This window comes from Dermochelys coriacea, chromosome 1, assembly GCF_009764565.3.
Source record: "Dermochelys coriacea isolate rDerCor1 chromosome 1, rDerCor1.pri.v4, whole genome shotgun sequence".
Classification (NCBI taxonomy): Eukaryota; Metazoa; Chordata; order Testudines; family Dermochelyidae; genus Dermochelys; species Dermochelys coriacea.
Window position 1 is genome coordinate 206,468,037 of NC_050068.2, and position 25,139 is coordinate 206,493,175.

The 25,139-nt window shown below is 43.4% G+C and overlaps 2 protein-coding genes across 7 annotated transcripts in view; one reads left to right on the forward strand and one right to left on the reverse strand.

Annotated features, from left to right (window-relative positions):
* Nucleotides 1-10,568, reverse strand: part of RABL3 (RAB, member of RAS oncogene family like 3) — a 29,499-nt gene extending 18,931 nt beyond the window's left edge. Inside the window, exons 1-4 of one of the 5 annotated variants that reach the window (XM_043512788.1) lie at nt 10,248-10,318; nt 7,468-7,509; nt 6,779-6,870; nt 5,115-5,244 (exon numbers count right to left, since the gene is read on the reverse strand). In XM_043512788.1, the coding sequence (XP_043368723.1) occupies nt 5,115-5,244; nt 6,779-6,870; nt 7,468-7,509; nt 10,248-10,293 (310 nt within the window). In that variant the 5' untranslated portion in view covers nt 10,294-10,318. The other 4 variants (XM_043512783.1, XM_038374932.2, XM_043512787.1 and 1 more) reach the window with 4 other exon arrangements.
* The window catches only part of GTF2E1 (general transcription factor IIE subunit 1), an 87,115-nt gene continuing 72,359 nt past the window's right edge, over nt 10,384-25,139 (forward strand). The window contains exon 1 of one of the 2 annotated variants that reach the window (XM_038376205.2): nt 10,384-10,739. The gene's annotated coding sequence lies outside the window, so the exon portion shown is untranslated. Of the gene's footprint in view, nt 11,307-25,139 lie in introns of both variants that reach the window. The other variant, XM_043512731.1, reaches the window with a different exon arrangement.

Sequence of the window (25,139 nt, forward strand, 5' to 3'; positions counted from 1 at the left end):
GCAGAGTTTCTTGAAGATAAACTGCACTGATTGCAGCTTAAATCTCCAGGGATTCTTTTTACAGGCTGATCTGTCTGGCCTGGGCTCAATCCCTACCTCCCCCAGCTTAATTCCTTTGTTTCTTCAGGCGTTTTCAGCAGTCTTCCTTCTTGGGCAGAGAGGCAGTGGAGAAGAGCCAAGGTTAACTCACTCCCCAGCCTTAAATAGGATTTGCATATGGCAGGAATCTTTTGTTTCCCAGTTTTGACCTCCTTCCTCCACGGAAGCATACCAGCATTTCAAGATGGTATTCTATATCAGGTGACATGATCACATGACCCTGCAGTGTCAAAGCAGCATCCCAGGAAACTTCTCAGGAAGGAGGGAGATTAGTATCTTTAAAGTTCTACTGTCCTTCCCAATGGCCCATCCAGGCTGATTGCCTACTGCCTGGTGGGCATTCCCCAAGTACACACACACACTTGTAATTGTGACACTCTCAATATTCCTAACTTCAGATACAGAAACGATACAGGCATACGAATTGGATAAAATCACATTCAGTAAATCATAACTTTTCCAATGATACCACACATGACCCATCTTAATTATGCCATATTCATATCATAACAATATTTCTATGAAGATTATGGGGCATAGAGTTATACCTACCACCTATTGACTGTTCAAAACTCGTCACCTGTCCACAAACCAGCAGATGCAACAAAGTCACAAGGACACAAGTTGAAGCTCATTAACACCAGACCTGGAGTAAACAAACAGCAAACCACGGACTACTTCATCAGCAATGAAGCACCCAATACAGCCTGCATAATAAAGGCCTCGATGGCTTAAACTGCAAGCCCAGTGCCCCTGAATCAGAAGTTTTTCTGCCCATAATAGGCCCAGAAAGGACAAGAAGTCAGGACTGCATTCATCTTCTCTTCTCATATCAAATCAAAGAGGCACCTCAGTCAGACAAAGTCAATGGAATTCATTTGTCTAATGATCTAAACCAGGAGTGGGCAAACTTTTTGGCCTGAGGGCCACATCGGGGTTGCAAAACTGTATGGAGGGCGGGATAGAGAAGGCTGTGCCTCCCCAACCACCTGGCCCCTGCCCCCATCCGACCTCTCCCACTTCCTGCTCCCTGACTGCCCCCCCTCAGAATGCCCAACCCATCCAACCCCCCCCACGCCTTGTCCCGACTGCCCTCACCCGAGACCCCCCCAACCCTAGCTGCTCCCCTGGGACCTCACCCCCTACCCAACCCCCCCGTTCCCTGTCCAGACTGCCCCCTGGGACCCCACCCCCTATCCACACCCCCGCTCCCTCACATGTCCCCTGGATTCCCACACCTATGCAACCCCCCGTTCCCTGTCTCCTGACTGACCCCCTTGAAACTTCGCCCCGTCCAAGCGTCCCCTGCTCCAACTGCCCCCTAGGATCCCCCCGCCTCCTTACCATGCCGCTCAGAGCAGAATGTCTGGCCGCCATGCCACCCGGCTGGAGCTAGACATGTTGCTGCGCTACCCTGCAGGAGCACGCAGCCCTGCTGTCCAGAGCACTGCCGCGCGGCGGCGTAGCTGCTGGGGAGGGGGGACAGCAGGGGAGGGGACACTAGGACCGTCATACTCTGCAGGAGCTCATGGGCTGGGCAGGAAGGTCCCATGGGCCAGATGTGGCCCACGGGCCACAGTTTACCCACGTCTGATCTAAACCATAGCCAATGCTAATACAGCTTTTATGCTCATTTACAGACCACCAAAGACTAAAGGTTTCATAAAGGAGTTGACTTATACTTTAATCAACAGTGGTGCTGAAATACCCCAGACTTTTGAGGAGACTTCAACATCCTTCAGTTGGAAAAGCCCAAACTTTCATTTCCTCATTTGCTTCTCTAGGACACCTGCAGTCTAACCTACATAGGGCATCACATCCTGGATTTGGTGTCGGAGAGAACATGCTGTATTTTTATATCTAACAAAGAGGCTGAATCCCTGTGTGACTGGTTCGGTCACAGAGACTCTCCTGGAGACTATCACTCAATGAGTCGGGATACCACTGAGAACAATCCTCCTGCCAGAACAGGGGCCCCTCCACTCCTGTCTTGCTGAATTAGACACTCTAGTCAGCTCCAGTACAGACCCAGAGGTTGGACACCTCCTCTCTGCAGTTCACTGAAACTGAGATTCACTCAGCCCAGGGGCTTCTCAGTTAACAGGGACTTTCCCAGCATGCAGTATTCAGCCTTTCTTGGAGCCTGAACCCCAAATAAATCTGTTTTACTCTGTATAAAGCTTATACAGGGTAAATTCATAAATTGTCCACCCTCTAACACTGATAGATATGCAAAGCTGTTTGCTCCCCTAGGTATTAATCACTTACTCTGGGTTTATTAATAAACACAAGTGATGTTATTAAGTATAAAAATAGGATTTAAGTGATAACAGACAGAACAAAGTAAGTCACCAAGCAAAATAAAGCAAAAACACGTACGTCTAATCCTAATACATTAAGAAACTGATTACAGGTAATATCTTACCCTCAGAGGTGTTTCAATAAGCTTCTTTCACAGACTACAGAGTAGCAGCCGTGTTAGTCTGTATTCGCAAAAAGAAAAGGAGTACTTGTGGCACCTTAGAGACTAACAAATTTATTAGAGCATAAGCTTTCGTGAGCTACAGCTCACTTCCGAAGTGAGCTGTAGCTCACGAAAGCTTATGCTCTAATAAATTTGTTAGTCTCTAAGGTGCCACAAGTACTCCTTTTCTTTTCACAGACTAGACTCCTTCCTAGTCTGGGCCCAATCCTTTCCCTGGTACAGTCCCTGTTAGTTTCAGCAGACATCTCAGGTAGTAAGCAGGGAGTTTCTCATGACTGGCAGCCCCTTGTGTCCTGCTCCACCCCCTTTTATAGCTTTGGCACAAAGCAGGAATCTTTTGTCTGTGCTTGTCCCCAACCCCGCCTCATCAATGGAAAAGTACAAGGATTAAGATGGATTCCAGTATCATGTGACATGGTCATATATCCTGTGAGACCACAGCTTCCATTCTTCCTGGACTGGCTCACATGTACACAGGAAGGTTTGAAAGTAAACAGAGGCATTTACAGTTCATTGATTCTGAAGCACCCTTAATGGCTTCCACTTAATACGTTTACATCAGTAATAAAAGTTTATATCTTATTCTCCTAACTCCAGATGTATAAATACATGCAAACAAATAGGATGAACACACTCAATAGATTATAAGATTTGTAATGATACCTTACAAGAGACCTTTTGCATAAAGCATATTCCAGTTACATCATATTCACATTTATAAACATATTTTCATAAAGCATATGGAATGCAACATCTCACCCTGCTTTAAGGGCAAAAATCAATTAAATCTTAACTACAGAACCCTGACTGGTACCTCCATAATAAATAAATAAGTATTCCCATGCAATTTTCCTCCTGGGAAGAGGAAGAGAAAAATAATGCTAAGAACCATATGTGACAGAGGACTATCACATTGCTTAAGTTACTACTGAATAGCACTCAGATACCATGATAAGAAATATAGACTAATAACCTGAACAAAATAGCATGTTTGGGACAAAAATTTTCAAAAGTGGTTATTAACTTTGGTTGCCTCAAATTTTTCAGTGAACACTTCTACTCCGTTTCCAACAATGGCATAAAATAACAAGATATAGAACACAAAATATCAAATTACACCTCTACCCCAATAAAACGTGGTCCTCGGAAACCAAAAAATCTTACCATCTTATAGGTGAGACCGCGTTATATTGGGGTAGGGAGAGGAACCGCTCCCCGCCCCAGCTCACCTTCACTCAGTCTCCTTCCTTGAGTGTGCACCACCGCTCTCCTTCTCTCCCACTCCCTTCCAGGCTTGCCACACCAATCAGCTGTTTGGTGCAGGAAGCCTGGAAGGGGGGGGGGGGGAGAGAAACGGAGCAGCAGCAGCAGCAGCACGCTCAGGGGAGGAGACCGAGGCGGAGTGAAGGTGAACTGGGACGGGGAGCGGTTCCTCTGCACCCCCCCTTACTTGCTACGGCCTCCCCGCCCCAGCTCACTGCTGCTCCGCCTCCTCCCACAAGCACGCCACAGCTCCGCTTCTCTCCCTCTCCCAGGCTTGCTGCACCAATCAGCTGATTGGTGCGGCAAGCCTGGGAGGGAGGAGAAGCGGAGCTGCAGCGCACTCAGGGGAGGCGGCGGAGTGGAGCTGAGCTGGGGGCTCGCAGCAAGTAAAGGGGGGGGCGCGTGCAGAGGAACAATTTGCAGTAACATGAATATGGCTATAACGGGTAAAGCAGCCCTGCTCCCCAGAGCGCAGCTTTACCAAGTTATATCCGAATTCACGTTATATCGGACCACATTATATTGGGGTAGAGGTGTATTCCAATTAGCGCCTTCCTTTTTTCTCCCCGACTTGAATTTAAAGGATGATGTTTTATGAATTACATGGACATAAATCAATGTTTCAAAGCTAGGATACCCTTTTCCCCCATGATATAAAGTATTAATTTCTACCTGTAGGTGGTTGTGAGATTCAGCTGTTAAAAGTTATTCTGCAGATGAAGTGAAAAAAGGCATGATGGTAATCAGAATGTTTTATGGGACAATATCTCACAGCTTGCCAGGGCTGGAAATACTTGGCAGGACTAGTGCAAATGATTTTACAACCAATAAATTTTTCCTAGCATAGGTCCTGAACCAGCCAATGGAAAAGAAAAGATTTAAGTCCCTGTATATTTATGAGGCCTGGAAGAGTGAAACATGCCTTCATTACTGCATGCATAGCCTGAGGTAACCCTACTGAAGTTTCAAAGACCCCCTATTGTGTTAGTTCTGGAACACAGGAAGGCTGAAACAGAGTGAGATACTGGATTCTGCTCATTTGCATATCATTACTCAGAGTGGTTTTCTAGCTCACAGCTGGCTCCACACAGATATATTTGACTTAAGAAATCTATGAATTATCTCCTGTCTAATTTTTTTTTTTTTTAAGTGCAGATATCATAATAAAACCAGCAAGACCTGGGTGAATCCTGACTCAAAACCAATAGTGACATCTCAAGAGAAAGCAGTCGGAAACAAAAATGGATTTACACCAAATATACTTTACCATTCACAGAGTTGTAAAACACTGCCCGTGTGCTTTTCACGCTACTAGCACTGCCCACTGAACCGCCAACATCCCACAACTCGATGTAGTAGGTCTTCTCTTCTGGGGTCCCCTCTTTGTAGTCGTGAATCTGGGGGGGGGAGGGAAATCCATAAATAACGCACAGTATCAATTGTAGAAGGCGATCCACACAATGCTGACCTCAGCTGGAAGGGCAAAAATTCCCAGTGTTGGAACAATAACTTTTAAATCAGAGTACTGGAATCAAGTCACAGTGCACTGTGAGGCTATCAGATCTCATCACAAACTACACACGTGTGGGCCAGGTTAGGAGACCTGCAATGGACACCATGGGTGCTTCAAGAAGCGGTCTTGCTGAGCCATAGAGGGCCTTCTTCCTTCAGAGATATTGGTGAACCTAAATCCTCACTGTGTTGTTTAGGGGCACTGTGCTGCTATAGCAGATGAAAAAAGTGAGGTTCTGACCTCTTGTGGTCATTAAAAGGACACATGGTAATAGTAGCATGATTAAGATTAGCACTGGTGTCCTGGCAAAAGTCCAGATCTAGTTATCTTCTGCCTCTCTAAATTCTCCCTGAAGTTTCAATTGAATTCAATATCCATAATATTTCCTCCTAAAGTCTGATGCGTAGTTTTGCTATGCACTATTAAAAACAAATGCCACATTTCTTTTCCCAAAAAGTTGGAAATGTGCTTTGGGATCCTTTGGAATAAAAGGTGCTATTCAGACATTAAGACAGTATCATCACTAGTCTCAGGAAAAGCAAGACACCTTGGAAAGAATGAAATATACAATAGGCGTGGGAGGGGATGTTTCTCTCCATGCCATGCAGATGGTTGCTCATCACTGAAAACTTCCTCAAATGTCTAGATTACCCAAGGTGTGAAAAAGGCCGCATTTCAGACATCCTGCTCATTAATGACATGAGCAAAACATGCATACATGATATAAACAAATGAAATTAAATCTTTCTTTTATATGTTTGGCTGGCAGCACGAGTGGGGAATTAAACTATATGTGGCAATTGATTTCCAGGGAATTTTGAAGAGTTTAGTTCAATTTATTCACCTACTGATACTGAGTTCACCACTCAATGAACAGTAGTAATAATACAGTTATATCCACTATAATATGATGCTTCTATAATGGACACACCTAGGATTCTTTAGATGGTAGCACTGTAAAGCCCAATTTTTGGAAGCAAAAATGCTCAATGTATAATGAGAATATCTTACCTTCCTTTACCACCTTTTATCCCAAAGTGTTCAACAATTTACATACATCTTCACTGAAATGCAGCTACCTAGGAGGTGGAGGGCAGCTGTCAGTTCATTATAGGTAAGTGAGAGAAGAGGAAATTTTAACCAAAGACACCAGGTAAACTCCTTCCATTAAGAAAATGCTATGAGACCCTTTAATGTCGATACAAAATAGACAAGACTTAAGGATGAGTATTTAAGATATCACTTGAAAGACCCACTTACAGTAAACTTAATTAGAGGCTTTGGAAGCATCCTGCTGAGATCTGAATCTGTGACTCCAGAGAGAACTGCCCACAGTGTCAGAGATTAGATGGTTCATTTCTTCTAATTTTTGAAGCACACACACACTATGCACTACAAGTTTAGAAGGTTTCACCTACTCGGACATCCACTGAGCAGCCCACAGTCCAAGATGGGTTTCCCAACACCTGGTTTTGGCACAATAAATGAACAAGTGAAGACTTCCCAACACCTGAAAAAACAAACATAAATTGAAGCTGCATAGTTGGCAATGCATGATCTTTACATTTACTAGTGATACCAAAACAGAAGTATAGTTAAGACTCAAGAGTGAGGATAGCATAATCTTAGATCAATTGAATGGGCTGGCAAATCTGGCAAAAAGGCTCAGCAGTGGAATTCTAAGTATAACACATCTTAGTGTAAAATGATGCACATGGGAGAAATAGTACTGATGCTAAGAATAGCTTAAATGGCAATGAACTAATTACTATAACAATACATCTAGGTCGCTATCCTTTGCTAGACACACTGAAATCTATGATCCAGTGTTCAGCAGCAGTTAAGAAATTATTGATGATAGGAACACAATGGGTATCTCTACATTGGAGTGGAAGGTGAAATTTCCAGCTCAGGCAGATGTACGTGTGCTAGCTGACTGAGCTAGTGTGCTAAAAATAGCAGTATAACTGTGGCTGCATGGGCTGTGGGAACCACTAACTGCCTCAAGCAGAATCCCATCTGAAGCTCTAGATATGTAACCAGGGTGGCTAGCCCATCCTGCTGCCTGTACAGCCTCAGCTACACTGCTATTTTTAAACACATCTACCTGAACTGGAAATCACACCTCCAGCTCCACTGTAGACATACCCTATAAATACCGAGGTTTGTAAAATGAAGGATAATAATATACAGGCTTTTGTCAAGAGGAATACATAAGTCTGAGAACATTGTGCTATTGCTTATATAGAAATGGGTAAGTCACATTTGAACCATAGTATCTACTGCACCCTATTTGAAAAAAATCTAACTGAATTGGAGAGAGTGTAGCATTAGGCAACTACAATAGTAAAGGATTAGTGGGTGTTAAATAGCAGTGAGAGTAGTAACACTGGGCGAGGACAATGAAGAAGGGATATGATTAATACATTTAAACTAAGTTATTCTAAAATTAAGCTTACTTCTAAGAATTTAGACCATGCTCATCATTCATGATATCTGGTAACTTAACATAGGTCATAGCTTAACAATCTACTTGAAATTTCTGGACAGACCAGAATGAGACAAAAGAGAATTTTGTAAGGGAATGGTGAAGAGATGGAATGGATTTTCAGTCAAAGATCATGAAAATATGTTTAAGCAAAAACTGGATGACTCTATGGAACATATAAAATTAAAAGCATAATTAGTTACTTTTGTACTTGATAGTGGCTGTTGTACATCCCCATCCTCTGGTTGTTCCCATGGTTTTTGTTGGTTTGTTTGAGTTTCTTTTGCTTGGAAAGGTTTGTCCCTCCTCTGACTCAAAGAATTATATTTTTTTTTAATTTAATTTTTTTGTTGGAGAGAGAGTCATTAAACCATTCCTGATATTCTAATGGCCTGCATCTGGTCTTATATGACTATGTAACAATGTATGTAGTGGAACCTTTAGAAACTAGAATGATACGATTTTGTTTCTTACGGTAGTTCTCATTTGCTACCCAATCCCATTAGACCTGGCTTATTTCTTAAGACTTGACTTGTAAAAGCACTTCCTACCATAAGAAGTTAAACCACAATATCAGAACACACCTGATACAGCTAGCCAATTGCTGCACCCTTCCATAGGGAGATCATGAAACTAATAGCAAAAACAACAAGGAGTCCTTGTGGCACCTTAGGAGACTAACAAATTATTGGGGCGTAAGCTTTTGTGCGCTAGAACCCACTTCATCAAATGCATGGAGTGGAAAATACAGGAGCAGGTATAAGTACATGAAAAAGATGTGAATTGCCTTACCAAGTGTGAGATCAATCTAACGAGACAATTCAACTGATAGCAGGATACCAAGGGAGGAAAAATAACTTTTGAAGTGGTAATGAGAGTGGCCCATTTCAGACAGTTGACAAGAAGGTCTGTATTCAGGCCTAATCTGATGATGTCCACTTTGCAAATTAATTTCAGTTCTGCAATTTCACATTGGAATCTGTTTTTAAAGTTCTTCTGTTGAAGAATTGCCACTTTTAGGCCCGTTATTGAGTGACTAGGGAGATTGAAGTGTTCTCCTACTGGTTTTTGTATATTATGATTCCTGATGTCAGATTTGTATCCATTTATTCTTTTGCATTGAAACTGTACGGTTTGGCCAACATACATGGCAGACGGGTGTTGCTGGCACATTCTTCAACAAAAAACCTTCAAAAACTGACCCCAACATAAAACTGCAGAACTGGAATTAATTTGCAAACTGGACACCAGCAGATTAGGCCTGAATAAAGACCAGGAGTGGTTGGGTCATTATAAAACCTAAACCTAATTGCCCCAGTCCTAATTCCCCCCTACTGTTACTCACACCCTCTTATCAACTCTCTGAAATGGGCCACTCACATTACCACTTCAAAAGTTATTTTTTCTCCCTTGGTATCCTGCTGTCAATTGAATTGTCTTGTTAGACTGACCTCACACTTGGTAAGGCAATTCACATCTTTTCATGTATTTATACCTGCTCCTGTATTTTCCACTCTATGCATCTAATGAATTGGGTTCTAAAAGCATAAAAGCTTATGCCCCAATAAATTTGTTAGTCTCTAAAGTGCCACAATGACTCGTCCTTGATTTTGCTGATACAGACTAACAGGGCTACCACTCTGAAATCTGAAACTAACGGGATTCTTCTGGTGACCATGAGCTCAGTCAAAGGATGCACTAAGAAAAAGCCATCTGGAAACGCAAGTATTTAGTGAAGGGGGGGAACAAGGGGCCTGTTCTGAAGGTGAGGATGAGGACACAGCAGGGCAGACACTACGGGAAGGCCGAAGGAATTTCGACTGTCCGGCCCAGCTCTCACCCTTTTTTCACTTTTACAGGAAGTCTCCTTTGGGGCTGGAATTGCCCCCGTTTACCTTCAGGGCCCAAAGGGGAACCAGTCGGCGCCAGAGCTGAGCCCTGGCGCTGATCCGAAGCTTTGGAAAGCTGCTGAATGTTTACACTGGAAACCGGATTCCGGCCGTTTCACGCTCTGTCGGAGCTCAGAGGCGAGCTCCGTGCAGCGCCTCGCGGCGAGGGAGCCGGCGGGAACGCCCTGGACGCCCGCGCGGCCCCGGGGCCTCTGCACAACACACGCCGGGAGCAGCCCGCGCGCCAGAGCTGCTGCCAAGACACGTGCGCCGGCCGCCGCGTCAGAGCCGGGGCACGTGGCAGGGCCCGACGCGGGCGGTAGCGGTGACTCACACCACCCGCGGCGCCAGGCGGAAGCCGCTGGCCTGCGTCGGGGGGAGGGCGGGGCGGACGGGAACCGCTGCGGGGAGGAGCGGTCCCCGCTGCCCGCGTGACGCCGGGACACTCGTTCACGCGACAGGCGGAACCGCCCCTGTGCGGGTGAGGAGGACCCTCACTCAGTCACTCACCGGAGTCGCCCAGCACCAGCACCTTCACCCTGTCTAACGCAGCCATTTTACCCCGCCTAGCAACACAGCCTCGCGGAGCACCGCCCCTTCCCGGCGCAGCCAATCATAACCCCCCCCCCTTCTCGGGCCCTGGACTCAACCAATTGGCTGTCCTCTCCCTCCCGCGCACCACTATATTGCCGTATTCGCTTTTGATTGGCACATGTGGGTTGAGGCGCTCTTCGGAGAGCGATTGGTGCGCCGCCCTGTCAATCCCCTTCTCAGCCGAGGATTGGGGAGCGGCCCCGCTCTCCCTCCAGCTTGGTTGGAGCCGATCTCCTCGCGCCCTGGGTTACCTCGTGTGTCCGTCACAGGGGTGCGCCGCCGGGTGGGGGAAGGGGCAGCCCGGCGGAGTGATACCATAGGTGTGCGCCGAGGGCTGTGTATGACGTGAGGTGACGGAGTTGCCGAAAGCGCCGCCTGGAGACGAAGCCAGCCCGGAGCGGCCGGCAGGTCAGTCCCGTGCTGTGGCGCGGGGGGCGGCTGTTGCCGCCGCCGCCGCTCCCCGCTCGCTGCCCCCGGGCACGCGGGGCGGCTTGTACTGAGATCTTGGGTCCCTGGCCGCGACACCGATGGTCGGCTCCGGGCGGAGGCGCCCCCCCCCTCTCCCCCGCCCGGACTGCGCTGCCGGGGGAGCGGGGCCGCGTCGTTCTCCGGCTCTTAAAGCCGGACCGCGGCGCGCGCAGGGAAGGGGGTTAAACGACGCCGGGGCGGCCTCGGGCTGCCGCGGCCGCCCCGCGAGACGCGCCACGTGCTTTGTGCGGGGCTGGCCGGGCTCTCTGCGGGGAGCGGGCTTCGGCCCAGTGTCCTCGCAGGACCCCTTTGGGCCCGGTCGATGCAGTGCTCATCATCAGTGCTGCACGCGTCTGCTGGCCGGTGAACTCTACCTTGCATCCGGCTCCCCCAGCTCATGAATGTTTTGCGTGGGGGGGCTGATCGCTTTCCTACCCGATCCTTTCCTAGTCTCTGGTTACACCTTGTTGTTGTAGAGACGTTGCTGAGTAGTTCCAGACCCCAAAAGTAGGCGTTTTGTTTTAAAAATATAAAAAAAATTACAACATCAGAGATGGAAAAAGCAGTGGGATTGGAGGGAAGGCATAGTGGGGCTAGAGAAATTATACAAGGGAATCTAGGCTGGGCGACTAGAATCATAAACTGAAAACTTGGAGATTCAGGTTAGGAAAAATACAGCTAATATAGTTGGGGGGAAATAATCAGAAAGAATACACAATAGGAGGAAGGAATGCCATAAAAGACCACGAGGCAGTGATGGAAAGCAAGGGAGACATAAGTTTGCAGTATGATGTTGCTGCAAAAATGAACATCTTGGATTCCAAATGACAGGACTTATCCTCCCAACTTCCTTGGGAAACTATTCCTAGACCACTCTCTTTAGCTAGTTCTTGTGGTTGGTAAAGTCTCCCTGATTGGAGTAATGGCATGAAATTAAGACTTATAGCACATCTTTTCAACCACCTGAGTTTTATTTCCCTTCCTTGTGTTTACACCCAACGTTCATAAGCTGTTATGCCTCCACTTAGTTGTTGCTTAGCTACACTAAATATTAGAAGAGCCAAATCATTCCTCATACAATAAATAAGTCAGTCCCTTTAGCCTCTTGATCACTTTTGTTGCTTTTTTCTGACCTCTCATCAGTTTGTCAATTTCTTTCTGGTAATGTGGTGCCCAATACCAAATAAAACATTCTAGGTCCAGTTGTGTCTAAAGCATTAAAAAGGCATTATCTTCCTGCTTGTCAGAAGCTGTGCAAGGAGAATGTATTAGCTCTTTGGACTGTGATGGTGAAATCATGAGAGTTTTTAGAAAGGATTCTGAGATTTGTATGAGAAACATATTACTCAAATGGACCCACCAGCTTGTTAACTTCATTGGAAGTAATTAATCTATTCCACTGTGGTCCCATGAGTTATGCTTTTGGTGGAGGAGGATTAGATTCTTCTGCTGGCATCTGCTACAGTAACAGTGTAATTGTATTTAGAGTAGCAGCCGTATTAGTCTATTCGCAAAAAAGAAAAGGAGTACTTGTGGTACCTTAGACTAACAAATTTATTTGAGCATAAGCTTTCATGAGCTACAGCTCACTTCATCGGATGCATACAGTGTAATTGTAGGTACTCCTGGATCCCTATACGGTTATACAATTCTTAGGAACATATACATATCTGGTGTCAGATTACTGGTGGTCTTAGTCTAGTAACCTGTCTTCAGTGGCTACCAATATCTGCTGCATGAGAAATAGACAGTCCTAGCCATGCAAACTGGTCAGTTGTACAGTGCTGCAGGGACTAGAACACCAGAATAAGAATTGGAAGACTTGGGTTCTGTTCCTTGTTTCTGTCACTGACTCAGTGTGGCCTTGAGCAAATCTTTCTCTCTGTTTGTGTCCATATGTGCAAAATGGTGTAATGTTTCTCCATCGTTGATGAGTGCTTTGAGATCTGTGGAATGAAAAGTGCTGCATATGTGCTAAGCATTACTGTTGCACAGGAAGAAAAGGAGTACTTGTGGCACCTTAGAGAATAACAAATTTATTTGAGCATAAATTGCACAGGGTTGAGTTTGCATACATGTGAAAGAATTACACTCTGATCCTGCAGTGTTCAGTTTATACCCTGAAATGTGGGGGACTTCATTACCTTTGTGTCATTTTACTGCCTCTGGTTCCAAATGTTAATTGCAAATTTAGTCAGGTGTTTCTTAATACCAGTCACCATATTGGACTCTAACCATTTTCAGCAAATCCCACAGGCTCTTTATGTATTGCAGTGAAAATATTCCCTTTTTTTCTTTAAAAACCGTTAACTTAATTACCTGACCATTTGCTTTTATATTATAAGATGGCAAGATGGCAGACTTAAAAGAAATTGATCTGTTTTCACTTTAATCTATTTTTCCCCCCTCTAATTTCCACTTCTGCTGAGAGGAGTCCTCTAGTAAACATAAATATAAAAAAGTATGTCAATTAATCTCTCACAGTGTCTATAGATGAGAAAAAGCAGGAGAATGAGCACAGGGTTTGCTGGAGCATCCAGGGAGTGGGATTTGGAATGCTCCAGGAAGTATCAGAGAGAAGCTATGGTATTTAAAACTAGTCTGGTGTAGAGGCAGTTTTGTATGGTGGGAACAAGAAGAAGGATCTGTAGCTCATGGTGGAGAAAAGGATAGAACAGTGTAGAGATTAGGAAGGATGCTTATTTACCTGGTTCTGAAATAGACAACTGGTGGAGATTTGTGCTTGAGGGTAATATATTGAAGTTACATATCCTAATTAGACATTTCTATTAATGGAATTTTTCCTACTGCAGTTCTGTGGAATGAGCTTATTTTCCCTCTTTTTACTTCTCCTTGTGAAGGAGGATTGAAAAATGGTCACATCAGCTCCAACTTTTCATCCACTGGAAGACTTAATGCTAAACTTCACCAGGTTTGCCGAGGAAAAAGCCAGCAATCAAATCTGGGACTCTTGCATGGCTGCACAAGTAGGATACTGGACAACCTGGATCATGGAGGGAGAGTGTGTATTGTTATCTGGGTAATGCCATAACTTTGCATGACAGTTGTCAGAGACTTTTAAAAAGGTATGGTCCCTGGCCTCTGGATTTTTGATCTGTATTAAACGAATCTAAAATATGAATATAACAGATGCAGAAAGCAGGTTGTGAAAGATGGGGAGAGGATTAAAATAAACTGAGTCATATAGTGAGTCAGTCATAAGTTCTAATATTTATAAGCAGAGACTGAAGTCTAGTGGTTAGGGGGAAAATGGAGTTGGGACTTTGGGTTCTTCTCCGTTTTTCGCAATGACTCGCCTGTGACTGGATACGTCATTTAATCTTTTTGCCTCAGTTTTCCCTTTCTGTTCTCTTCTACGTATGAGCAGCATGAGACTTAATGAATGAGACCCTCCAGGTGAAAGTCGCTAAAGGAATCAGTATAACTCTAGTATTTTATCAACCTCAGTGATGTAGACTAAAATAAATGAGAAGTTACAGGTGTAGTAACCAAATAAAAGTTGAAGATAAAAATGGCCACTTGACCTTTTAAAATAAATATATTTCTTTTAAGGTCACTGATCTTGCTGACAGATTGTTGTCCCAAGTTTTTGGCTTCAAAATGCTGGTATCCTCACTTTTGTCCTCACCATGTTAGTCAAGTAAAGTGGGAAGGAAGATGGATGAGGCATCACTGGCAGAAATTCTGTTTGGCAAAGAGTTCTTGAAATAATTGTTGTGGCTGTATACAAGGTGAAAAAAGGCTTCATTGTTTCCTGCATAGCTTTGGCAAAGTCCTGGGTGGTGTAACTGTTCCATCTGGTTTATATGCTAGCTGTTCTGGGCTCTTTGCACCCAGTGACAGTTCTTTGCTGCAACAGTTAAAGGGCTAGCTGTCCATCTCTTCCCTTCTGGTCTCTCCAAGTGCTAGACCTCATGTCTTCACTTCACTTGGGGGGGAATTCCACAATTCTCCCACTCTTTGATTAGGTCCTGGACTGCAGCGCCCTGTGTATACACTAGGCCTGCACAGCAAGTCCTACTGGGTTAGGCATCTGTGGTTCTTCCCTTTGGGCGTCTGTGACCAATGGTGTATATAGTGACCAGACAGTCTTTTTAAACAAAATTGTTTATTCTCACAGTAAGAACAGAGCATTTAGAGCAAAGGGGGATTTTAAAACCGTCTACAAGCATGTCTATCATACCAAAGGCTTACCATTCCCTGATGATAACCTAGGCAGGCCTAACTTCATATATTCCAGTGAGTGTTTGTATCAGCCTGGTTTCCTGGAAGAGCTCCCCAACAACTGCCTCCCTCTCTTTTGAGTCCCTTTTTAAACTTCTAGAGTGCTTTTGATCTTGTGTTTCCATGTCTCTTCCTGTCCAGCATTGTTTCTTAACCTGCTACGGGCTTACCAAGCAATGATTTATCTGGAGCCATTGTTTTCCTCCGTGCTTGTTTTCCTGATAGCTCCCATTATAAAATCAACAGATTCATACGTAAATATCCCCAATAATTAGGTTTGCATACAGTATGCATAAATTATTATAAAACAGTTCCATGTCCATCATGCTTGTTATGAAATTTCTTCAGATTTCTTTGCATGTATAATCAAGTTTAGCTTCTGCATGTGTACACTTGAGAACTGGAAGTGGAAGCAGTAGTCTTGCTCACTTGAATTTTAGCCTGTGATGGATGTTTGGGCTTTGGAGGTACTGGGGATGCATGTGCTACCAACTGTGAGTTGGATGCATGTCCTTCGAGTAAGCGACAGTCAGCAAGAAGTTGTTGGGGACCATTACTAGAACTGATAGTTATTTGTGGCAGGAGAGCAAGGTGCCAACTTCTCTTAAAGAAGAAATTCATTAGAATCTTCCTCAATGAGTTCTCTTGATACTGATATGCTCTCTAACCATTGCTCTATCTCAAATCACATGTATTTGAGGCAAGATTGAGAAGTCTGTGGCAAAATAACTCCAGCTACATATAGATTTTTCATGTTCCTGTCTATAATCAGTTTGGTTTTAGGGCTTAGTATAATATGAAAGTTGCATTGGTGGTGGTGGAAGATCAAGTGTCCATGATTATTTTTAGGTTTGTCATCTGCCTTCAGTATTGTCAACTAATTTGCATACTGTAGTGGGGGTTGAATAGGTCTCCCTTAGGTATTATTTCTTGCTATCTGGGTCTTCTCTGAAAGAGATACAGGACAATTGCCTCTCTACCACAAAGGTGCTGTTCTGCAGAAATTTATTTAGTTCTTTTGTTAACCATTTTATTGGGATGGGGGGTTAATGAGGAAGAGTGTGGGTTGCAATGTATCCGGTATGCTTATGTCTGAGCTTTATATTTCTGTCTCTTGAAAGTGACCACTGTTGCACTGAAACAGTTAGTCTAAGACTATGTCTACACTACAAGCACTAGTGCGGCACTTGCTACAGCAATGGAAGGGGTCCCTCCCTGCAAGGCGATAGCTGGCAGACAGAATAATACTTGCATTGAACTAGCGGTGTCTATACTTGGACGTAAGATGGCTTAACTACATCTCTCAGGGATATAAATTTAGGGCATAGAGGAGGCTTAATGGGGTGAGGTTCAGCCTACACAAAAGTGTATTTGCTAGGTGAGGGGTAATAGTTAAAGGAAATAGTGGAAAATCTGCTGGCCCTTCTTGCTAAATTAAGTCCATCATTTTCAGTGCGTATAATCTAGGGAATCTTGTTGGATCCCTAGTTGCTACTGCATATTGAAGTATCAGTGATTGCCACATGCATTTATCATACTTGCAAGAAAACTGTGCTCTTTCCTTTAGGAAGGCTGTGTTTATTTGGACCTTTCTCAACTCTAAGTTTAAGCTACTGTATTTAAAATTTAAGTACTACATGAAGCTGTACCTTAAAAGCATTTTGAAACTATACCTGCTACAGAATTCCGCAGCCCACTTACTGAACACGGTCTGTGGAGAAAATGTCTTTCACCTATGCTCTGTGATAATCATAGGGCAGTGTTTCTCAAACGGGGGGCCCTAACCCAGAAAGGAGTAACAAGGCTATTGTAGGTCACGGTATTGCCATGCTTTCTTCTGCGCTTCCTTCAGAGCTGGGTAGCTGGAGAACGATGACTACTAGCTGGATACCTAGCTCTGAAGGCAGTACCACTGCCAGAAGTAGTGCAAAAGTAAGGATGGCATGGGGGGTTGTCATTTTTTGGGAGGGGTTGTCACACCCTTAAATATTTTCAAAGGTGGGCCCAGCAAAAAACGTTTGAGACTCCCCTCCCCCTCAGTCATAGGGTATGCACAGCAAGCAAACACCTGTGGCTGGCCTGGGTTAGCTGACTCCGGCTGGGGCTACAGGGCTATAAAACTGCTGGGGTTCCATAGCTGGGCAAGGGGGGCTGGTTCCAGAGTCTGGGTTCCAGCTTAAGCCCAAATGTCTACAGCGCAGGTTTATAGCCTGGTAGCCCAAGCTCAGGCCTGCCATGGGTGTTTAATTGCTGTGTAGACATCCATAGAGTTGAAGGTCAGAAGAGACCACCGGACCAGCTTGTCTATCTTCCTGTATATTACAGGCCATCAGCACACTAAACCCAACAATGGAAAAGACACCCAAGTAAATGAGGCCCACTGGAGACTAGACTATTATGTGGTACAAGCAGAAAATAGGAGGGACTGAGGTGTACCTTGAGGTCCTCCAAGGACAGGGAAATGATTAAATGAGCTATACCCACATAAATCTGGCAAGTGACCCACACTCACACTGCAGATGTGTTGATTCAAATAGGAGGGGGGCTGGTGGCAGGATACTTTAGGTGAGGGGTTCTTGTCCCTGGAACTCCGTTCCCTCCTTGTTCTACAGCAACCTGTATTTAGTGACTTTTGGACATGTCACAAAATACTTCCCCTCTCTGCTAGGCTTTTGCTGACAAGGGGATGATTATGAGAGCTGATATTTAAGGTTAGAATTTGGGGGGGGGAGGGGCGGAGGGAAGAATTGGGGGTTTTTTTTGTTTGAAACTAAGTTTCGCTCTTGTTTGGGTGCTCAGCTCTGACATGCTTTTATTTAAAATAGGTCTTCATAGAAATGTTATAAGGTGCCTAGAGCCTGAAATAAGCACGATTAATGAATTTGAATAAATAAAGGCCTACAGCAGAGTCTGTCTTCACATGCACCCTTGATTTACAGTGACTTAAGGGAGAGCCTGGGCAGGGTGGATTGATTGACATCAAAGCAATTTAAATCACCAATTTTAATTATGATTTAAGCCAACAAGCAGGAAACATTGATTTAAATATTAGTTTTAATTGTTTTGCATTTATACTTTTTAGTTATTTTCCTAATGATTCTCATTAGTTGGTAAGCCATTAAATGTTAATTTTTTTGCAACTGAATATAGCCTTTACACTAAATTTTGGTGCTTCTTTTGCTAACCAGGAGGATGCATTATAGGGATGTAAAAAGTTAACCAGTTAACTGTAAGCAATAGTCATACCGGTTAACCTGTCTTAACTGTTAATCCTGCACCAGCCCCAGTGGCCCTGGGCTGGCCGGAGCAGGCCTCAGCCACACCGGTAGATCAGCTCCAGTCCCAGCCTCGCCAGCCGGCAGGATCGTCCCCAGTTGCTTAATCGCTTAACTGTTTAAACAACATATTTTAATCATTTAAATGGTTAACTTTTTAAATGGTATTTACATCCCTAATGCGTTATACCTTAGCACATTTATTTAAACAGTTATACAGTTTAACTTACATTTATTAAGATTCTTAAATTTTACGTTCAAGGTTACCAGTGGAGTTCCTCAGGGATCGGTTTTGGGACCAATCTTATTTAATCTTTTTATTACTGACTTTGGCACAAAAAGTGGGAGTGTGCTAATAAAGTTTGCAGATGATACAAAGCTGGGAGGTATTGCCAATTCGGAGAAGGATCAGGATATTATACAGGAGGATCTGGATTACCTTGTAAACTGGAGTAATAGTAATAGGATGAAATTTCATAATGAGAAGTGTAAGGTTATGCATTTAGGGATTAATAACAAGAATTTTAGTTATAAGTTGGGGACGCATCAATTAGAAGTAACAGAAGAGGAGAAGGACCTTGGAGTATTGGTTGATCATAGGATGACTATGAGCTGCCAATGTGATATGGCTGTGAAAAAAGCTAATGCGGTTTTGGGATGCATCAGGAGAGGCATTTCCAGTAGGGATAAGGAGGTTTTAGTACCGTTATACAAGGCACTGGTGAGACCTCACCTAGAATACTGTGTGCAGTTCTGGTCTCCCATGTTTAAAAAGGATGAATTCAAACTGGAGCAGGTACAGAGAAGGGCTACTAGGATGATCCGAGGAACAGAAAACTTGTCTTACGAAAGGAGACTTGGCTTGTTTAGCCTAACTAAAAGAAGGTTGAGGGGAGATATGATTGCTCTCTATAAATATATCAGAGGGATAAATACAGGAGAGGGAGAGGAATTATTTCAGCTCAGCACCAATGTGGACACAAGAACAAATGGATATAAACTGGCCACCAGGAAGTTTAGACTTGAAATCAGACCAAGGTTTTTAACCATCAGAGGAGTGAAGTTTTGGAATAACCTTCCAAGGGAAGCAGTGGGAGCAAAAGATCGATCTGGTTTTAAGATTCTACTTGATAAGTTTATGGAGGAGATGGTATGATGGGATAATGGGATTTTGGTAAGTAATTGATCTTTAAATATTCAGGGTAAATAGGCCAAATCCCCTGAGATGGGATATTAGATGGATGGGATCTGAGTTACTATAGAAAATTCTTTCCTGGGTATCTGGCTGGTGAATCTTGCCCATATGCTCAGGGTTTAGCTGATTGCCATATTTGGGGTCGGGAAGGAATTTTCCTCCAGGGCAGATTGGAGAGGCCCTGGAGGTTTTTCGCCTTCCTCTGTAGCATGGGGCATGGTTGACTTGAGGGAGGCTTCTCTGCTCCTTGAAGTCTTTGAACCATGATTTAAGGACTTCAATAGCTCAGACATGGGTGAGGTTTTTCATAGGAGTGGGTGGGTGAGATTTTGTGGCCTGCGCTGTGCAGGAGGTCGGACTAGATGATCAGAATGGTCCCTTCTGACCTTAGTATCTATGAATCTATGATGCATTTCTTGTTTAGTAGATTGGTTGGGGTTTTTTTTGTGATTATTTTGTGTCAAGCTCTATTTGGATGGAAATTCAAATTCAGTCAAATGCACAAAAACATTATTTTATTACTTTATTTAATAAAACTACCTTAAAAAGCTAGGCACATAAGAAATTTATCAAACATGTTTTGCTTTTAAAACTGACTTATTAAACAAAGGAAGATTATCTGTAGTTAGTGAGTTGAACTGATTGTTTCTGGTCACTGTTTCCTTCAAGATTTTAGAACTAATGGATCTCATCCTCTCACACTTCATTTTTATTCTTAGATTGGAAAAGGAAAATAAACTTTCCCACTTTTTCAACTTCTAATCGGTTTCTTAACTCTGAATGAACTAGTCATTGAACTGAACTGGTTGAATACACTGAAATGAAAAAAATATTCTCTGTGCACCTGCAGAAGAGGCTACTGCTATCAAAAACTGGGCTAGCACTTCAACAAACTCTGCTTCCGGGTGCTTAGCCAGTGACTTCCCACCAGTTCAGTGGTTTGGTTTTCTTTAAAACTTGGCAGCAAACGTATTGCTTAATATTATTTTTTATGTTTTTAATTTAAATGATTTTAATAGATTATAATGTTAGATGTTAATGTAGGTTGTCAATTTCAAATAAACTTTAAATTGTTTTGTTTTTTAAAACATAAACCTGTATTAAATTTAAATTAAAAATCTAATTAAAAGTTATTTTAATCTATTTTTATCTATCCTGAACTTGGCAGGCTCATCCAAAAGTAGAGTTTAGTCTCATGCAACTGTAAATTTGTCTTGATAAATCATTCTTGTTTGACGTATGCAACTTTTTCCTGCTTCTCTCACTCTAAAACAACCATGGCACAGCCCAGTTTTAGGGGTTGTTAAGCATTTTATTATTACAAAATATTTTGCTTTGTCTACTTATGTGAAGAAATTTCTACCTGAATCCTTTTAAAATATGTCACTAACTCCTGGAGAAACTGAGACATTAATGGGAGTGACAGTGTCACTTTCACTAAAGTATCATAAAAAAGAAAAGCAGTACTTGTGGCACCTTAGAGACTAACAAGTTTATTTGAGCATAAGATTTCGTGAGCTACATGCTCAAATAAATTTGTTAGTCTGTATTTGCAAAAAAGAAAAGGAGTACTTGTGGCACCTTAGAGACTAACACGGCTACTACTCCGAAACCTAGAGTATCGTAGGTAGTCTGATGTCTCTTGCTTCCACTTTCACCCCTTAGTAAGGAAAGTGGGAAGTTGTCTGATACCTGTTTTTTATCCTCATATTCAGAGAAGTGTCCTCTAAGCATTGAAAGCCATGAATTACCCCTGCCCTAATGGAGCAAGTAGTTGATTATTCCAGCAGAAATCTACATTTACTATAATCTGTATCTGAGCAATGAAGTGCTTAAAATGCAGTAAATATTTCAGTTAATGTTTCAGCAATTGCCTGAACTCTACCTTCTGTGCTCCTGCCATACTCCATTAAGAGACCTAAACCAACTTTCTGGGCTACCTCTGTTGGGTCAAAACTCACATCACCCCCTGCCTGGGCCTCTCACTATTAAGGGATCCTTTTGTAATCTGGGAATACTGTGAATAGGAGGCTAAATACGGATTAAAGCAAGTATGGTCTATTTGGGCATGCAAACAGGACTGTTTGAAAAGTGGAGTTGATCTTTATGGGTTAATGCCAGCTTTGTCTTTACACATTTGTCATTGGCAACTATTTCCCATGCCACGTTCAGGGAAGTGCAAATTACTGTTAGGTTACCAAAGGGAGTTTCCAAGAGCCCAATTATATTCCTCCTTCACCGTGTTCCCATTTTAGTGAGTGAATGACTGGAAGAATTCATTACTAGGTGACTTGGAACACATGTTGTCATCTTCTTGGAAAGGGTAGAGACCTCATTTCTAGCATGGATAGGAAATGCCAGGTCACCACTTTTGCCTTAGTGGCCTGACTTTGTATTGAAAGGTTGCCTGACCTCCCTGCTTTTTGGTATCTGTGGGAGGGGCTGAACTTTGTAGCTCTGTAGTTGGTATAAACCAAGCTATTTCACTGGCTCCTTCAAGTGTTCACTCTCTTCAAAGACAATATTTCTCCCCCAAAGCAATAAATATCTTGCAAGGCATCTTCCCTTGCCTTAGTGACAGTGTCATGCTGACATCTCTGCATCACGTGGCTGCAATTCTTGGGAAGTGTGAGTGTGCGTTAGGGGAACTCGTATTTTCATGTGCTGAGCAGGTTTATTAAGATGGAAGAACTGTGTGGGAGAGGATGGCATAGAAGAAATCGGGGAAATTGGCACTTGAGTAGATGGGGCTGTCCACTGAAGTATAAAGAGTCAAGAGTTTGGATCAAGCACAGACTGGTTTTTCTAAAGAGAACAGATAAAATGGGAATGAACACAGAGAAGGAAGACCTAAAAAGTGAGTTCTAGATATGCATTTATGAGTGTTACTTTTTTCTCCCCTTTTGACTCCATGCTGGTGAAATGAGTCCTGAAGTCTCTGTTTATCCCCAAAATAGGCATGGGTATAGACAGTGCCGAGAGAGATTCCCTCATGCCATCTCTTACACACGATTTTACTATTGGAGAAATCACCACTGAGGTAAGGGGGAAGTTCAGTCTTTGTATTCTGGTCCCCCTCAGCCATCCAGTCTCCCTGTGAAAATAGCTTAGTTACCTGACAGACTATAAGGTAACGAAATTGTAAACCATCTAATTCAGGTCAAGCACTCCAGACTCCATCTACATCATTGCTGATGCTGGTTCAGTTTCACTGGGGAATTTTTTCAAAGCTTTCCTGCAACTAACTCTAATTTAGCTGCACCATATTATTAATGGTGAGAGCCCAGTCTATATGGGCTGCCAGTGTTTGAAAGGTTTCAGAGTAGCAGCCGTGTTAGTCTGTATTTGCAAAAAGAAAAGGAGTACTTGTGGCACCTTAGAGACTAACATTTATTTGAGCATAAGCTTTCGTGAGCTACAGCTCACTTCATCGGATGCATCCGATGAAGTGAGCTGTAGCTCACGAAAGCTTATGCTCAAATAAATTTGTTAGTGTTTGAAAGTGTCCAATAGCCATGCTAAGATCAGCTCTCATCTATAGTGTTAAGAGCACTGATGGCCCATTTACACTAAGACTCCCATCAATGCTAACTAGTGAAGATAAATTAATGTTAGTAAGAGGAAACTTCTAAAAATTTACTCAGTGTAGTACTTTTTTTTTATGTGGGATGTGGAGAGTTAACTATTAAAATGCTCCATCTGGTTGATTTTATGGCATGGGTTTACTTTTCACAGAGGAGTTGGAGATGGATATCCAAGCACTGCCTTCTTTCTGCCATTTGCAGCATGCAACCTATTCACATTGGTGGGCATTCGGTATCCAAGCTGAGGGCAGGATATAGCCTTGAGTCAGGAAAAAAGCATGGGGGAAGTGAGTGCCAGGAGAGAATGGGGCAATGATTTTGTTTGTTTGTTTTTTACTCTGCAAGCACTGAGGAGAAGGAAGGAGGCTGGGGATAGACCAATTTTAACTTCTTTATTATTGAGCTGTACCATATAAAGCCTAATTACCCAGCCACCAAGATCATCAGGTCAAGTAAACTGAGAGGAGCATAATCTTCAGCTGCAGCAAAGACGTGAGGGAGGGAAGGAATACAGTGGGGGGTTTGGAGGGGGATTGAAAAGAGGCAAAGCTTGAGTTGGTAATGGCAGAAAGGCAGCTGTCACTAAGGATAGGGGGTCTGTGCATGTGTCCGGTACCAAGAACTCCCTGTTTGCAGGCTTTTCTTGGACTGCAGAGCATGTAATCATTCTATAAATAATTGCTAGCAAAATCCTAAGCAATCTCAGCTGACAGGTGATTCAGCAGCTGCTGAGTCACACGCAGGGCTTGGTGATTGCACAGTGATGGCTCATTAGTGTGCTCAGATGAAGAACATTGAAGGCATTCTTGCTGCCAGAGTGATGGTGCTCCCTGTCAGCGCTGAAGAATATGAGTTCTGGATTTCATGCTTTGGGAGATTAGGGGTTTGTGATAGTGATGACAAGACAGGATATTAGTGGAGGCTTTCTCTCTCTATATTTCATCCTCCTCCTTTACTTGTGGTCTGTCCGCTCTGGAAGTGGAAGATGACAGAGAGGACTCATGGAAGTGAACACCAAGACAGGTAAAACTGTCTATTGATGGTGAAATATCCCAATTTAAATTCCCTTGGATTAAGAAAATATGTCTCGTAAACAATACCAGGTTTACTATGATGCCCATGTCAGGTCCACCCTGGGAGAGAGCTCGTAATGACTCTAGCACCGGGGCTGCGGCAGGAGAAGGGACATAGAGAGCTCCGGCCCCAGGGCCATGGTAGTGGGTGCAGAGACATTTATCCTAATTAAGTTTATGAACAGCCATCAGCTGGAAAGTAGCTCTCCTTAACTGGAAAGAAGAGCTCTTTGTGAGCAAGGCTGGATTAACCTTTTTGGGCTTGGTGCCAAACATATTTGTGGGCCCCCTTGGGGAACAAACTTGGTCCCTGGATCCAGACCCACCTGCTATAGTGGGGGCATGAGACGTCCTCCAGTCCTGGGGTTGCATGCAGGTTGACAGGTCCTCGGGCCCCGGGGCTGTAGCGGGGGAGGGGGGGCAGAGAGAAAGTGCAACTTTCAAATGTAAATTTTTTTTAAATTTTTTTTACATAACTGCACTCAAACATAAAACAACGTAAAATGTATGTGGGCTACAAAAGTACCATGTGAATGCCTGTTCTCGCTTTCAGGCGACGTAAGTAAGAAGCAGGCAGCATTATCTCCCGCAAATGTAAACTAACTTGTTTGTGTTAGCGATTGGCTGAACAAGAAGTAGGACTGAATGGACTTGTAGACTCTAAAGTTTTATATTGTTTTGTTTTTGAATGCAGTTATGTAACAAAAAAATCTACATGTGTAAATTACACTTTCAGGATAAAGAGACTGCACTACAGTCCATTGAAAAATATTATTTCTTTTGTTTTTTACGGTGCCAATATTTGTAATAAAAATAATATAAAGTGAGCACTGTACACTTTGTATTCTGTCTTGTAATTGAAATCATAGAAATCATAGAATATCAGGGTTGGAAGGGACCTCAGGAGATCATCTAGTCCAACCCCCTGCTCAAAGCAGGCACAATCCCCAATTTTGCCCCAGATCCCT